The 16,027-nt window shown below is 40.3% G+C and overlaps 2 protein-coding genes across 2 annotated transcripts; one reads left to right on the top strand and one right to left on the bottom strand.

Moving 5' to 3' along the window:
• Window positions 1-280: 280 nt before the first annotated feature.
• Window positions 281-7,378, bottom strand: cdc34b (cell division cycle 34 homolog (S. cerevisiae) b). Its single transcript, XM_042498228.2, has 5 exons — window positions 6,588-7,378; window positions 4,786-4,872; window positions 4,550-4,647; window positions 2,361-2,495; window positions 281-2,099 (listed from the first exon to the last, which is right to left on the bottom strand). Exons 1-5 carry the CDS (start codon window positions 6,771-6,773, stop codon window positions 1,889-1,891), a joined length of 717 nt encoding a protein of 238 aa, XP_042354162.1. The 5' UTR covers window positions 6,774-7,378; the 3' UTR covers window positions 281-1,888.
• A 1,104-nt stretch (window positions 7,379-8,482) lies between these two features.
• cactin lies at window positions 8,483-15,918 on the top strand. Its single transcript, XM_042498489.2, has 10 exons — window positions 8,483-8,842; window positions 9,795-10,404; window positions 10,545-10,640; window positions 11,017-11,162; window positions 11,986-12,148; window positions 13,164-13,278; window positions 13,388-13,580; window positions 13,671-13,793; window positions 13,886-14,232; window positions 15,236-15,918. The coding sequence occupies exons 1-10, from the start codon at window positions 8,532-8,534 to the stop codon at window positions 15,724-15,726; spliced, it is 2,595 nt and encodes an 864-aa protein (XP_042354423.2). The 5' UTR covers window positions 8,483-8,531; the 3' UTR covers window positions 15,727-15,918.
• The last annotated feature ends 109 nt before the right edge of the window (window positions 15,919-16,027 follow it).

The raw sequence follows: 16,027 nt of genomic DNA, 5'->3' as shown, positions 1-16,027 counted from the left end.
TATTAGATACATTTCTTGTTTTAAAAATTATTAGATACATTTCTTTTTCGGATTACTTTTATGTTTTTTTCTGCATCGCTTTGTGGTGATTTTACTCATGTTTCAGGATATTTTTTTACTCATCTTATACATTGCTACCATATACCAGTTTTTATTTGAGTTCTGTTTTATTATAAATCATGTTGTGACTGTGTTTTGAAGGTGCTCTATAAATAAAGCTTATTATATTGTAGCTTGTGATAAAAGTGTAACCAATCCAAGCACTGCAAGACTGTGCACATGGTTTTCCAATAAATCTTTATTTTTCAGTTTTAAATAGCCGAAAATAAAAAATAAACACAGGTGAATAAAACAATACGGTGATCATCCATACAGCTACATGTGCATATCAGTTATGGTTCCTGTTGAAGCAGTAAACCAACTTAGCAGACCACCTATGAGAGGAAAATAGTTGCTTGTCTTCACTGTTTTGTCATATGTAATTCATTATCCTGAGAAATTCAGTATGAAGTCCTAATTTGAGTAAATTAAACAATCAATATTGCTGATGCAAAAATACACACAGAGGAGACCCATGCACTCTAAAAATGATATCAAAACCCGTCCGCTCTTCGCTGACACAAAGAATAGAAATCAAACTAAAACATGGCGGCCTTTTTCTCTTTCACTTCAGGGCTGAAACACTTCGATACTCCTGACTGATACTGCAACAACACCTTTTGACAGACACTTTTCCTACAGAAGCTTTTTTTAAATTTTTTTTTTTTTTTTTTGGCTAGTCAAACCTAATAATCTCATCACATAAATCATTCTCAAGCAAAAGATTGCAGGCGTAATGTCTAACAAAAGACTAAAATAACAAAGCCTGCAAGAAAGCAAACAAAGACAAGAATACAACAAACTGTCAGAAAATGTTTTGGGCTTTCTTTTACACCGCTGTACGTCTTTGGCTCCGTCAGGCCTCAGAGAGCAAACCTGAGGAGAAATACAATTCTGATCAGTAATTAGTTCAGCCCCACCCACCCTGAAAAACGCCCCTACAGGACTCTTAAATCTGAGCTACTTCGAATAACATAACCCCACACTCAAAAAGACAGAGAAACACATCCAACAGTAACCAGAACAAACACAGCAATTTCATGTGACCAAAAATGTTCACATGAGGATTTGACTCAGCTTGCAAGCCGGTTCGCCAGATACAAAGTTCTCTGGACAAGTCTTTTCTCTCTCCAAGCTGAAAACGGATCACGATGAGGGTAAACGGTCCATCTGTAAAAGGGACAAGAAGCTTCCGATGATGTTCTCGCATGCACAAGAACTTTGAGAACATCGTCCCGTGACATCCCGTCTTATCGAAGCAAGACTGCGAAACTGGGGAATGTCTGATTCGATGGATTGTTCGGTACAAACAGGCTGCACGAAGTCCTCGATCTTCTGTCAGTCACTGAGAGCAACAACTGGTGAGCAACAGCCAGTTACAATTAGAGAAAAAGAAGATATGCAAGAGAGGCTGAGCGAAGCTTGGAAGTGTTTGCACCGGTGCAAATGTCGCTATCGTTAAAAGTGGTAATAACCCCACGATATTATATACTGTACAGCGGACTCAACGACTCAATAAGTAGTAGTTTATTCTCTCATCGTAAGGTTTTAGGTGATAATGACAATGATCATGTCTGCAAGATTGAAGAAACTGATGACTTTTGTGCTGGTGCAAATTTTACCAGGTTTGACTCCTCCGCAACAGTTTATCGACTCCGAAAAGAATTCAGAGGTTCGAGAAAAAACAGCTCTTTTCATTGGTTTAGAAGTGGAAAGCTTCAAATCTTTCATGGTTGTCGACCAAGAAGTATGTCAGCTGGATCGGGGATGTTGCCAGAAAGAAAGCATGTCACGACTCTTCGGTGCCCGAGTCATCCTCATCGTAGCAGCAGTCGCCATCCTCGCCCTCCACGTCATCGTCGTCATAGTAATAGTCATAGAAGAGGTCGGAGCCTTCGTCTGGGGCTGGGGCACGAGTGCGGACGCAGTACTCGGCCAGCGTGGTGGGCACTTTCACGCCGTCGCGCTCAGCTTCCGCCTTGGTGGCCACCACCTGTTTCCTGTGGTAGAATATATAACTTAATGCAATCTCTTATTATTCCCAGAGGGCAATTTGTGTTGCAGTAAGTGTAAAAAAAAACAGGAAAAATACATATTAGCACAAATAAGATGACAGAAACATACAACAACAGACATTAATCTGTGCACAGGGAGACTTAAGCCGGTCGCAGCATAAAGAAAGGACTTGGTAACGGCCCTATAGTGTGATTTTTGTGCAAAAAGGGCTCATTAAGTGACAATAAAAAAGTGTGACTGTTAACCTGATGATCTCGACATATTCCCGGTCCTTGCCTTTGCTGTCCCTCCATTTGCGGTACATGACGGAGGCGTCCACGTTGGCAGGAGAGAAGGTATTTGGTTCATTAAGCAGCGAAATCACGCTCAGCAAAATGGTCCTGGGGGCGAAAAACAGAGGTCGGTGTTAAACTTGAGGCACTGTGACACAAAAATGTTCTCCAGAAATGAGTGACATGGACATTTTAAGTGGATATAAAAACATTGACTGTTTGTTTACTTAATGGGGAGTACATAAACAGCTAACGGTATTTGCACCCAGGTGTATATTCCCGGGCCATCTGGCAATGTCGAAACATGGTGTTGACAAGAATGCAGAGTTTCTACAGCTTTAGACGAGTGGGATTTATGACTTTTTCAATGCCATTGAATTCAATTTAAGACCGAATTTACAGAAGCCAACACTGAAGAAAAAAAAAACATGTACTCACATTAATTAGTTACAGCTAGGGAGATTAAAAAATGCAATATTTATTGTAACATAAAACCTGACTCTGGTGATGTTAATGCAAGAGGCAATCAATGAGTTATTATTAATATATTTAAGTTACTAATTATTTTCAGCTTTTCCAATGCAATGTCAGAAAAAAAAGATTCATTCAAATCTGATCTCCAAATTTTTCTGAGCATTATCAAGACTTCTGACAGATGGATTTAAGACATTTTAATGCCAATTACTGTCTTATTTTAAGACTGACGGATTCAATGTCTTTAAAGGATCGGTGGGAGCTCTGCAAATTGGTCTGTTCAGCTATGTAGTGTACGTACACAGTGTGCATTCAACAGCTTTATACATCCTAGAAACTGAAAATAATAATTCAACTATGTCAAAAATAATAGGCTAAGTTTGTCTCACATGTGACTACATCCCCAAATGCTGTGTAAAAATCATTTGCTCGAACCCATTCAAGCACCACATCCTACTCTCTCGATGGACCGTGTCACTGACTCTCTGGCAGTACACTTGTACTTTATTTATTTTGCAAATTTACCAGTTTTATCTAAAAGAATAACAACATTCAGCAAAGGAAGGAATCAAAGGTGAGTAACTGGGGCACCCAGGAGACAACGTGTCCATATACAGCTGTGTTTTACTATACTGTCATTAACTGTTTACACAGCAGCCTCCATTCACAGGTGCACACAGGAGGAGTTATAGGTGTTGACAAATACATTAATAAACATTTTTATCTGCTCGCGAGTCAATTATAGCGTGTTATAAACATTTTTTTTATCTACCATTATGAATGCTAAAGGTAATCAAGGTAAAACTAATCAATTACCCGACCAATGCTTTCAGCTCCAGTGTGCAGGTGTACTAATACCAGTACTGGAGGAGCATACACTCCATTAACACTTTATTAGATCTACTTACACAATTTACCATAAAGAAGCTCACAATGGCCAGTTTTTCTTAATATTTTCCAATAAGTGTTAATTTAATGATGCATTTACTACTGAGGTTATAGTTCCATGTTATTGGTGAGTTATTGTTCCCTTGTAAAAAGTTATTGTCACTCAATCACGTATAAATACTACATGTTATTTCCACTTCTTTGTATGCTCATTCATAAAACAAAAGCCTTGATCATTTGAAATCATGTTAAAATGTAAACTTATCCCATTCTTCCACATACTGTAAATTGCACTACATAAAAATATGACATAATATGTACTTTAATTATATTATAAGTAAAGACTGGTCTCATTTTGTTTGTGGCTGAGTAAGAGTTAAATGGGTTCAGTTAAGGAGCAGCTTTTATTTTAGAAGCAGTGGAGAATTCCCTGATTAATAAATTATTGCTTCATAAATTAACGGGAAGAAATGGTGCTCTCACACAAATCCATCATACAGCGCTCTTGTTTAAAGGAAACAGTTGAGATATTTTACTTTTTATACCGAGCGCTAACACCTACTCAGAGTGTAGGTGTATAAATATTGCACAACTGACTAACGTTCAAAGGAAGATGCCGAATGACCGCACCGGCCAATAAAAGATCACGTTACACACGCGGTGCTGAATACCCAGACATAGATTCAATGTCTGAAGTAACGCTGCAACACGCATGTCATGTGGTAAAGGTGTGAGTCACGTCAATCATGGGGAGCGGGCAAAGAAGAGAGGCACCCAAAAATAGAGATAATGATGCTAACCGGACGTTCTGGGTGGGATTCCATCTCTCTGACGGCAGCTCTCCGCTCTGCGGGTCGTCCACTGGAGGGTGCAATATGGAAATACACACGTCTCCGTTCTAAAATCAGAGGAAATCAACTCCTTTCATTATGATATTCATCACGTAACAACTGAGAGGCATTAAATACGTTGATAAGCGGCTGTAAAGGCATCACACTGAATATGATAAAGTAGACTCAAGGTGTTGATACGTCACCTCATAGATGTTGGGGTGCCACATCTTGGTGAGGAAGCGGAAGGCAGGCGGGGAGTACGGGTAGTCTATAGGGAACTTGATCCGAGCCTGAAACACACAACAGACCTTAACATGTGGCTGTGCGCCGTGTCACTACAATATATTATATGACATATTTTATTGACAGACTTAATAGTCATTTATTTCATATGGTGCTGTCTAGGGCAACAATAATGTATTTATCAATATATATCTCGTATATCGATATATATTGTTTTATCAGTCAAAATATCGTTTTTCTGTTGTCGTTGCGATTTTAACTTGCACTATAAACATATTGTGAAAGACTGTGATATAGCAATATTAGTTGACAGTATTGTTGTTCCTGAGATTTCTTAATTTTCGTGCAACTTGTAACTTCTTCCCGTGTTTTTGTACGAAATCAAGCCAATTTGCTCAGGTTTCAAAGGATTAAGTGTGCCGCAATATGCTGAGTATTGCAGTTTATTATATTTTTTAGATATGTTTCCAATGATAACTTTGCAAGCATCTGTGCTATCTGATAAAATGAAGTTTTTTAGTATTTTTAGCTCACTTTAGTCATTTTCAAAGCAGCAAAATGTATCTCGTGGACTGAAAAACAATTGGTTTTATTATTCTAGTAGGCTAGAGAGTTTAATTTGTATTTATGATATAAATAATTTCTTTGATTAAAACAATTGATACTTGGTGTTCCTGTAGTAATACAGTATCGCCCCCCAGAAATATCACCATACTATGCCATATTGATTTTTTCTCGACTTTTTGTAGTCACAGAACTGAAACTTAGGTGAACTGCAGTAGCCAATAGAAGTATTATTTCTTATATTATTTTTATCATCTTTTTTGCATTTATTCTTATATTATCTAAAACTTTATTCATGTAGTACTTTAACTGCCTGTTTCATTACTTTTACTCCTTTTATTTGCTTTATTATTGTTGACCTTTTTATACGTATTTTGTTCTTGCGTGTTTGTTTGACTGTTTTAGACCTTTCTCTGTTTGTTATGTTTGTTGATATTTATTTTATTATTCCCTGAGTTCCTTCCTTTGCTTTGTCTGTCAAAGCACTTTGTTTTAAAGCTGCTATATAAATAAAGTTATTGTTATTATAATTTTTATTACTGGGGGTGGACAGATTATCAGGGCCGATATTTGGCACTTCCCCGATTATTGGTATCAGCGTTTTATTTGAATGATTGCCAATAAAATGAATTAATTAAAGAGTGAGAAAAAGGTGTCAGCATGGGAGGAACTTTCACTTTGGGAGCTATTTTTTATTAAAAACTTCACTTGGCTTTGCCAAAGGCATTTAAACACGTGTTCATGTTTGTTTATTCCAAATGATGAATATTGCCAAAAAGATTTTCATTTTTATTGTAAATGCATATTGGTTCCAAATATCAGTTATTGGTCTCATTTACTACTAATAATCGGTATTGGTCCTGAATAATCAATCTCTGTCAACCCCTAGTTAATTTTATGATCCCCTCAGTTCCTGCCTATGCTTGATCTGTCAAATCACTTTGTAAACAACTGTTTTTAAAAGTGCTATATATTCAAAGTTATTATTATTATCATTATTATATCGTTCAGCCCCAAGTGCCATGCAAGTAGAGCCTAAAATTATTATTTTTTAGAAGCATAAAAACAGGCTGAATTTGTGTATTGTATTTTATTAATGGAAGGAATTTCTGTTATTACATGTTTTAATGTCTTCATAGTCTACCAGATGTACCAAAGACAAGTTCCTACTTTGTTGACTATGAAGTTGTAGTCTTACCTTAAAATACCCCCCTTCGTAATGAGTGTTTGGTGGGCCAAAAATGGCCACTTCCCAGTTGTACATGTCAGCCTCGTCCACCAGTGTTATCTTGAATCCCTCCACAGGCTCCTCCTGAAGGCTCTTCATCTCCAGCATGAGAGCTTTCTGTGAACTGGCGACATGAGAGTGGTCGTGTTGCGCCATACTGCGCTACGTAGCTTTCAGGATAATCTGGAGTCGACAGCTGACGGCTTTGTTTACAGCAACACGGCTAAATTAGCCCGAGTAGCCAAACAACCCGCTGACAGTGAAAAACAACTTCTCTGTTTTCGATGCTCGGAGACAATGAAACAGGCCAAACCAGCCGGGCTGCGCACAAGTCAAACAAAGGCTGCGTTGTTTTGTTCCCAAATCACATGAATTATTCGCCAATGTCAATACCCTGAAATTGGTGAAATGACCAGACCATTGTGGCTGAGCAGCGGCTCCGGCTTTAGTTGATCTACCTGGCAGGGCAGCCACGGATATAAACCGTAAATCTACTGGTAGCTGCTGGCTAATGTAAACTAGCTAACAAGCTTGCGGAGCAGCTGAGGACGAGTTTACCGTGAAGCAAATAGTTTCTGACTCCCTGCGAGAGTCAAATAAAAAATAAAAATACCACTATCGATCTGTAAGATATCTAACTAAAAACTCTAACGACGGGAATCAGAAACGTAGTCGGTATCGCCCCAACAGAAGACTGAGTGAAGAAGAATCTTGCTGAAAGGAGTCTCCTCTCGCCTCAACACAGGCAATGGCGCCTTGTGCCGTCTGGGATTTGTAGTCATTTTCACCTGTAAACATGACGTCTTTCCCTAAAAACAAGAGCGAACCCAAGCAATGACGTCTAAAAGTGTTTTTTTACATGAAGGAAATTGAAACAAAGGGATATTGCTTGAGCTGTGAGCATTGTTGTTTTGACTTTTAAATCAAGAGTGAATTCAGAAAACTACATTTGCCAGTGAGCTGACGTCACGAAAACACGATTGTTGTTTGTGTTTCTGAAAAGCAGCTTTGACCTAATTTCACTCTCACGAAATTGGAAGACAAAAACACATTTTTATGACGTTAAATTGATTTAGGATGTTCCGTGTCCTGTAAGAACTGTAATTAAAGAAAGGGAATTTGTTTATACTTTATTTTCTAAAGCTATACTAGAGACGTAAAGAATATGCGCAGTGCTTTTTGAAGGTCCCGTTAGGCTGGCTTTGTGCTGCCTGAGTACTTTATTTTAAAAACATACGATTTAACGCATTGATGTGATAAGTGTAAGTGTATTACACTACGCTATGAGTGTTTGTTTACTTCACTAAATTATTTACAAATAAACGTATACCTTTTTCCTCAAACTTGACACATACAACACTTACATTCGATATTTTGTGTCGCAATATTTTAGTATAAATGATAAATTTAATTGCCTGACAACTAAAATGCAGCGGAAATAAAGAAATATAACAAAAATAGAAACCTTCAAAATAGAAACTGAAATGTCTCTGTAATCTAAGGGGTTCTCCCAATTAAAAATTGACAAGTTCGGATTTTTTTTTCTTGTTTATTTTAAAACAATTATCTAAAAAAAATATATATATAAAAGGAGGGTCGTTTTCTGAGCTAGAACATTTTTTTTTCTGTACGTAACATTTTGCTAAAATAATAATCAAATTAATTAGATATTTTTCATCAACTGAGATATTGGGATTTTTAAAAAATGAATATACAATATTTAACATTTGTATATAAAAATAGATTTAAAAAATGAAAATCAAACAAGAAAGACAGAGAAAGAAAAAAAGACAGCACACTGTTTTTTGCATGGATGTATTGTGTATTATGATAGGGAAGTCGGGCTTCTGTGTTACCTCTTATTTACGCGACACCGTTCACTCCGGACCCCGCACAGGCAGAAAGCTCGTAGAGATGGGATCGAAATCACGACGTCGGTCCAGCTCCAAGTCCAGAAGTCGGAGCCGGGACCGGCGAAACAGATCCCGGGTGAGCAGGTCTCGATCCCCGGAGCAAAGGAGAGGACGCAGTCGGTCTGCGGACCCAAAAAGAGCCGCTCGTGGACGGGGACGGTCGGACAGCAGGAACTCCAGCGATGGCTCCGCTGAGCGGCGGCGGCCTCAGCACAGGGACCGTCCAGGATCCAGGAGCAGCTCCGAGAGCGACAGGAGGCGAGGAGGAGGACAGCACCGTCCCAGGAGCAAGTCGAGGGGTCGATCATCGAGGTAACTGTCCCCTCTGTCTGGTGTTAGCTGGTTGGTGCTTCTTTAAATGTCCCGTATTGTGCTCAATTTTAGGCTCAAAGTTGTATTTTGGGTCTCTACTTGAACATGTTTACATGCTTCAGTGTCCAAAAAACACATTGTTTGTTCTCATATAGTCTGCATGAGTATACCCGCATTCATCTGCTCTGATTGGCCAGTCAGTTACATTTATGTTAGAAAAAGTCGAATAAAGGGTTCGTCAGGTTATCGGCCTGGCCGATTATCAGAGCCGATATTTGGTATTTTGCCGATTGCCTGTCCCATTGAGAGTGTTTATTTTGTTGATTGTAAAACGGTCTGTTGTCACCATTATTGTTGTGCATCTTTCGCTCTATCTGCTTTTCCTGTATGTCATTAATGTAATTTAATTTTAATTACAACATCTATTGCACGTCTATCCGTCCTTCTCAGTCACTCTTGAGGTTTCTACCATTTTTTTCCCCATCATGGGGTTTTTTTTGGGGGGGTCCTTAGTCGATGTGAGGGTCTAAGGACAGAGGGATGTGGTGTTCTCCTGATCCCTGACTGTGTCACCATAATACTGCAGGTTGCTCTTGAACACATCTTTTTTGTCTGCAAAGAGAAAGACCTTAAATGCAGTAGTAATGGCTTTGCAGGTTGCATATTTTTGTCTGCGTAACATACGCTTAATGTAAGGATCAATTGTAACATGTAAATAATAGGACCGTCTTGCAAATTTTAACCCTACCACTAATTCTAAAGGGGTTTCTGGTGTATCTGGATCCACGTTTTAGAGTTTAGGGATTCCAAGTCTAATCCACAAGCAGCTCTTTTTATGTTCTCCGTTACAGCTTGCTGACACTCACTGTGTCATTATTGCTGAATAGTCAAGGACTAAATTAATTTCTTTAGTCTACATGGTTGCCCACTTAATAACTTTTTTCTGTCTCAGTTCTGATTCAGGTGATCCCAAAGTGAGGAGGAGAAAGGAAAAGAGGGACCGAAGAGGAACATCTCGAGAGAGGAGGAGGGGAAAGTCCCAGTCCAGCTCTGACTCCCGAGATGGAAGCAGCGACAGAGAGAGGAGACGACGGAAGAGTCCTGACCGAGGGAGTCCAATCAGAGACAGACAGAGGAGGGAGCGAGACAGAGACAGAGACAGAGAGAGGTGGGAGAGCAACAGCAGAGACAGAAAAGGAGACAAAAGCAGAGAGCGTAGGAGGAGCGAAGACAGGGAGCAAGGGAGGAGCAAAAGAAGCAGCGAGAGGGCCGACAGAGACAGAGGGAGAAAGCGCTCCAGCTCACCCGAGTCGTCTGATAGCTCGGGGTCTGAACGCGAAGGCCGTACAGTCAAAGAGAAGGAGGATACGAAAAAGCAGAAGGAGATGATGAAAGCTCTGGAGACACCGGAGGAGAAGAGGGCTCGAAGACTGGCAAAGAAGGAAGCAAAGGAGAAGAAAAGGAGGGAAAAGATGGGCTGGAGTGAGGAGTACATGGGATACACCAACGCTGACAATCCCTTTGGTGACAACAACTTGTTGGGCACATTCAAATGGCAGAAGGTGCGTTTTCAACATTTGATGAATTGTTATTGTAAATTGTGTCTAACTGTGATTTGCAGTACCAGATGTTTTTAAAAAGCTGCTTGTTATCATAATCTAACTCATCCAAGACTCTCGTTTGATTTTGTGTGTTTTTCCAGGCGTTGGATAAGAAAGGCATCGGCCATCTGGGTGAGAAAGAGCTCAAAGAAAGAAACAAATGTATTCAGGAGGAGAATCGCAGAGAGCTGCAGAAGGTAGGACCTGTGTTTTTTTGTTTTGTTTTTGCAGCAGTTAGAACGCTGCTTACTTCACCCAGTAATAATTGCAAACTTATTTTTAAACCTAATTTTAAATATTTTAGAAGCATTTTATCTGTGCACCTATTGTCTGCACTTTTGGTTTTTTAAAAATTATTTTTATAAAAAAAAGTTTCAAATTATTTAGTTATTAATTTTATCTCATTTCTTTACTTTTGTACATCTGTTTCCTTAATTAATTTTTATTTTATTGCTCTGTAAAGCAGAGTTGTGGTATGAAATTTGCTATATAAATGAAGCTGCCTTGTCAGTGGATGTTACAGAGTTATGAGCGACAGCTGAAATATTATTTGCACCAACCTCGTGTTAACAGGTGAAGCAGCTGCGTCTGGAGAGGGAGCGGGAAAAGGCCATGAGAGAGATGGAGCTGGAGATGCTGCAGAGGGAGAAGGAGGCAGAGCATTTTAAGACCTGGGCTGAACAGGAAGACAACTTCCATCTGCACCAGGCCAAACTAAGGTGAGTGTGCAGCAGCGATAGCTGTATATCCCCCTCTTCAGTCACAGAGGATTTCGCTTTTGGCTCTGTTTGTTTGCACAATTCCAGTTAAGTTCGAGGCTCCTACAACTGGTCCTTAAAGGAACAGTCAATCCCAAAATCAAAATTACATATTTATCCTCTCACATGTAGTGCTATTTATCAGTCTAGATTGTTTTGGTGTGAGATGCCGAGTGTTGGAGATATCAGCCATAGAGACGTCCGCCTTCATTGCAATATAATAGACCCAGATGGCACTCAGCTTGTGGTGCTCAAAGCACCGAAAATACATTTGAAAAACTTTCGTCTCATCGTGGCTTGGTTACTCAAGATATGCCACAGACCTTGTTGTGAGCAGTTTCATGTAGGAATTATTTTCTCTTTAACAAACTACACCAACCAACCGAATCACTGCACAGAAGGAAGCGTGCATCTAGTGCTAGTTCACCCAGCACCACTGAGCGAGCTAACTTTACAGCCAAGGAGGACGCCATTCACATTTCATGCTGTCATGAGCCTCACATCATGAGTAGATGCACGCTTCCTTCTGCGTTGGCAGGTGAAGTATGGCAGAAAGAAATACACAAAGCTGCTCACAACAAGGTCTGTGGCATATCTCGAGAAACCAAGTCATGATGAGACGTCGCCAATATCTCCAACACTCTGCAACTCACACCGAAACAATCTGGATTGATAAACAGCACTACAGCTGAGAGGAAAAATATCGATTTTTGAATTTAGGTTGAACTATCCCATTAATTAGTATTTGCACTGACTCATTACATCGTGTGCATTCTGTGTCCAGGTCTAAGATTAGAATCCGTGATGGTCGTGCCAAGCCTATTGACCTTTTGGCAAAGTACATCAGCGCAGAAGACGACGATCTCGCCGTGGAGATGCATGAACCTTATACCTTCCTCAATGGGCTAACAGTCACCGACATGGATGACCTGCTGGAGGACATTAAGGTCTGTGTTTGTGTCCATTCAACGTAACAGTTGTACTGCTATCTTAGAATATCGCTAATCACACAGGATTTCTTTTATCAAAGAAATGTAGTAAGAACAAATTCACCTTAAAGATTGCAGCCTCTTATAACTCTAAAATTTAACTTATTCATTAAACATTACATTTGTAAACAATCGTGTGTCAATACAAAATGTGTCATACACTGGAGCAAGATTAACCCTTTGAAAACTGGATTCTCCATCAGTTTTGTGTGCTGTGTTCAGACACATTTAACAAGCTATTTGACCCTTTGAAACCTGAGCAGATTGGTTTAATTTTCTTTCAAAAACATGAGGGGAAAAACAACGACCAAACTTGGCTAAAAGCTGGGAGAAAAATTACCTAAAGATTTGTTTTAAAATGAGGTGAGGATTGTAGAAAATTATCAAAAACTATGGGAAAATGTCAAGCAAACTATATAATTACAGTTATTTTATAATTAAAATTATGTTACAGAAAAAATAATTTTTGCTTTTTCAGCACATTTTTAGGGTTATTTTCTTGGTTTTTTTCCACCTTTTGTTTGGTTTTAAAAGGTTAAAGGAAAACTTCACCCACAAAACCAGTACTCACCCAATGTTGTGCTGAATTTATGAAGGGAACTTTGCTTTGCTCATGCCGCCTGTGAACAAAAAATCCAAAAACAGAGAAAATGCTTGATGTATTTGAGCACTGCATTTAACATCAGCAAAACTATATCAAAGCATCCACTAACAAACTCTCACAAAACTCGTGCAGTACAATCCAGGCCTCATTTATTAAGTCATACGCTCACTACTTCCCAAACAGACAGCCCTCTCCAACAGGGAACTTTACTGAAAGTGCAACTTGAATGATCATTCAGCCCAAAGTGTAAGCTGATAAGACATCTTTTACCTCAAGCAGACTGACGCTAAAAATGCTTCACAACTATCATCCTCCAAATGAGCTCCATCTGAATGCGGTTTACTGTATGAGTGTATGTTGTGCTGGTAGGTGTACATGGAGTTGGAGCAAGGGAAGAACGTGGACTTCTGGAGAGACATGACGACCATCACCGAGGATGAGATCAGCAAACTGAGGAAACTGGAGGCGTCTGGGAAAGGACCAGGTACATCATGAATCCAAAAAAAAAAAAATCAAATGATGACTCATAATTCAGCTTGTTGCCGTCTCTGTTAACTTTTCCTTTTATCTTCAAAACAATCTCAAATTCTCAGGTGATCGTCGCGAGGGCATCAACACAGCTGTGAGCACCGATGTCCAGATGGTGTTCAAAGGAAAGACGTACAGCCAGCTGCAGGCGCTGCACCTCAACATTGAGACCAAGATTCGAGCTGGAGGATCAAATCTTGATATCGGTTACTGGGAGAGTCTCCTGCAGCAAGTCAGAGTCTACATGGCCAGAGCAAGGTATGAATTTGAATCAAAAGTTACAGATGGCGCATTTTATGCAAATACAAACTGGAAGAGCACGTGTAAAACTACAACTGTGTGTCCCAGGTTAAGAGAGCGACACCAGGATGTGCTGCGTCAGAAGCTCTTCAAGCTGAAACAGGAACAAGGAGTGGAAAGTGAACCATTGTTTCCCATCATCAAAGAGGAGCAGACGAGTGACGACGATGAGTAAGTCACCTTGAAACCACACAAATCTGCCTGCTGTCGGGTGAAAGTCATCTGAAGTTCAACTAATTCTCACGTCTGTGTTTCAAAAAAAGGGAGCCCACAACAGAGGAGCCCGGCCAGTCTTCATCCTCCGCAAGAAATAAGAATAGAGAAGATGAGGATGAGGAGGCAGGTCCATCAACATCCGCAGCAGGAGACCAAGACGAGGACGACGGAGGAAAGAAAGATGACAAGATGGATGAGGAAAAGGAGGGGGAGGTGGTGGAGGCCGTGCTGACGGAGGAGGATTTGATTCAGCAGAGCCAGGCGGAGTATGACTCTGGTCGCTACAGTCCCACGCTGCTCACGTCCTCTGAGCTGCCACTGGACACACACACCATCACACCGGAGGAGGACGCACACAGGCTGCAGTTAGCACGCAGACAGCTACAAGTCACCGGTATGATATATTACCAAACACAGGAAAAGTATTGAAGTATTTATTGAACTTTAGTAGTTGCAACCCGCAAAAGACGATCCACAAGATCAACAAATAGTCATATCCACAAAAGTTATTTGCAAATATACATAACTTAGTATGTAAACACATTTTGTTTTCATGTTTAAAAATGTTTCAGTTTTATTTCACAGAATGTAAAGGAAATGTGGGCTAAGAACATAATCAAGTCAAACATATTGTTAAAATAAAATGCAATTACTTAACACTTTGTAAACAAATAGCACTGCAACAAAAAAAAAGTGCAGTGACATAAAAACACTGCAAAGGCACAGCATGTTAATAGGCCAAATATTGCCCAAAAAGGGCAGAAATTTAGAGTGGGCCCCCCACCAACCTTTTGGCCACAACCCACCAGTTGGAAACCACAGCTTCATCAGACCACAAATGAAACAAGAATTACTTAGCTCACCTCCAGGTCCTTCCACGCCACCAGGAAACTGCTTTGTTGGCAGGACAGGAGGCGGCCGCTCCGCAGATGAACCTTCACTCAGTAGCAGTTGCACCTCGAATTCAGCCAGCTCAGACTCCAGCACCGGGGGTCACAGCAGCTGGGTCTCACCTGTGAAACAGCAGCAGAAAGTTTGCTTATCTGACAGGGGGGTCAGTGCATTTCATGTTCAGGGATATAACTTCAGCTAACATACTTTTATCAATCATGGCACTCATCTGTAGATTTTGGTCTGTGGGTTACAACTACGTCCAATAAAACTTCCATAAAAAAGCCTCCACATCAGACAGACACACAGAGAGAACTAGTGCCTGCAGAAAGTAAGGGAGGGAGGAGAAAGTGATGGAAAATACAACAGCAGCCTTCTGAAGAGCAGCGGCCAATTTTAAGCTATATAACAGTAAACCAATGCTCGACGTGCAAAATGTGTTGATTTCTAAATATGTGTTTTATTCCTAAGTCACTCACTTGTCGCTTCTTTGACTTCTCTATCAGGCGATGCCAACGAGAGCGCAGAGGACGCCTTTGTACGCCGCGCCAAAGAAGGCATGGGCAACGATGAGGCCCAGTTCAGCGTTGAGTTTCCAGTTACGGGCAAGATGTACCTGTGGGCGGACAAATACCGTCCCAGGAAACCACGCTTCTTCAACAGGGTCCACACTGGTTTCGAGTGGAACAAATACAACCAGACGCATTACGACTTCGACAACCCTCCGCCCAAAATCGTCCAGGGTTACAAGTTTAACATCTTCTACCCAGACCTGATCGACAAGCGCTCCACCCCGCAGTACTTCCTCGAGCCCAGTCCAGACAACAAGGACTTTGGGATCTTGAGGTTCCACGCTGGCCCTCCGTACGAGGACATTGCCTTTAAGATCGTAAACAGGGAGTGGGAGTACTCACACCGACACGGCTTCCGCTGTCAGTTCGCCAACGGGATCTTCCAGCTGTGGTTCCACTTTAAGAGGTACCGCTACCGGAGATAGAGGCCACATACCAGGATGGACCAAGAACCCAGTCACTGTTATACAGGCTGTGCTGTCAGTGTGCTTTGTTCCGTTGTTTTTAAACTGCTTTTGAACTAAAAAGCAGTTTAAAAATACAAATCATTCTTTACTGTTAAATTGTATGTAGTCTGAAAATTACACATTAAAGATTTTTTTCATTTCTTTACTCTTTGCAAGCTGCTTGTGTTAGTTTTTTTGTTGTTGTGAACAACAACTTAAAAGGTTATTTTGAATTAAAATAATAAGGATCTAATAATAATCTAATAATCTTGGGCAGTAT

This window comes from Plectropomus leopardus, chromosome 12 (genome assembly GCF_026936395.1).
Source record: "Plectropomus leopardus strain MGB_pleo_1.0 chromosome 12, ASM2693639v1, whole genome shotgun sequence".
Taxonomy (NCBI): domain Eukaryota; kingdom Metazoa; phylum Chordata; class Actinopteri; order Perciformes; family Serranidae; genus Plectropomus; species Plectropomus leopardus.
Note: the sequence above shows the minus strand (reverse complement) of the source record. Positions and strands in the feature narration are given on the sequence as shown.

Bases quoted from the DNA above. Each gene is read 5' to 3' on its own strand.
- cdc34b (XM_042498228.2), bottom strand. From the start codon at position 6,773: ATGGCGCAACACGACCACTCTCATGTCGCCAGTTCACAGAAAGCTCTC. The intron at 4,873-6,587 runs GTAAGACTACAA...TGTGTGTTTCAG, and splicing joins ACGAAGGGGGGTATTTTAAG to GCTCGGATCAAGTTCCCTAT. The intron at 2,496-4,549 runs GTTAGCATCATT...TTTCGCCCCCAG, and splicing joins AATCCCACCCAGAACGTCCG to GACCATTTTGCTGAGCGTGA.
- cactin (XM_042498489.2), top strand. From the start codon at position 8,532: ATGGGATCGAAATCACGACGTCGGTCCAGCTCCAAGTCCAGAAGTCGG. The intron at 10,405-10,544 runs GTGCGTTTTCAA...GTGTTTTTCCAG, and splicing joins GCACATTCAAATGGCAGAAG to GCGTTGGATAAGAAAGGCAT. The intron at 10,641-11,016 runs GTAGGACCTGTG...TCGTGTTAACAG, and splicing joins ATCGCAGAGAGCTGCAGAAG to GTGAAGCAGCTGCGTCTGGA.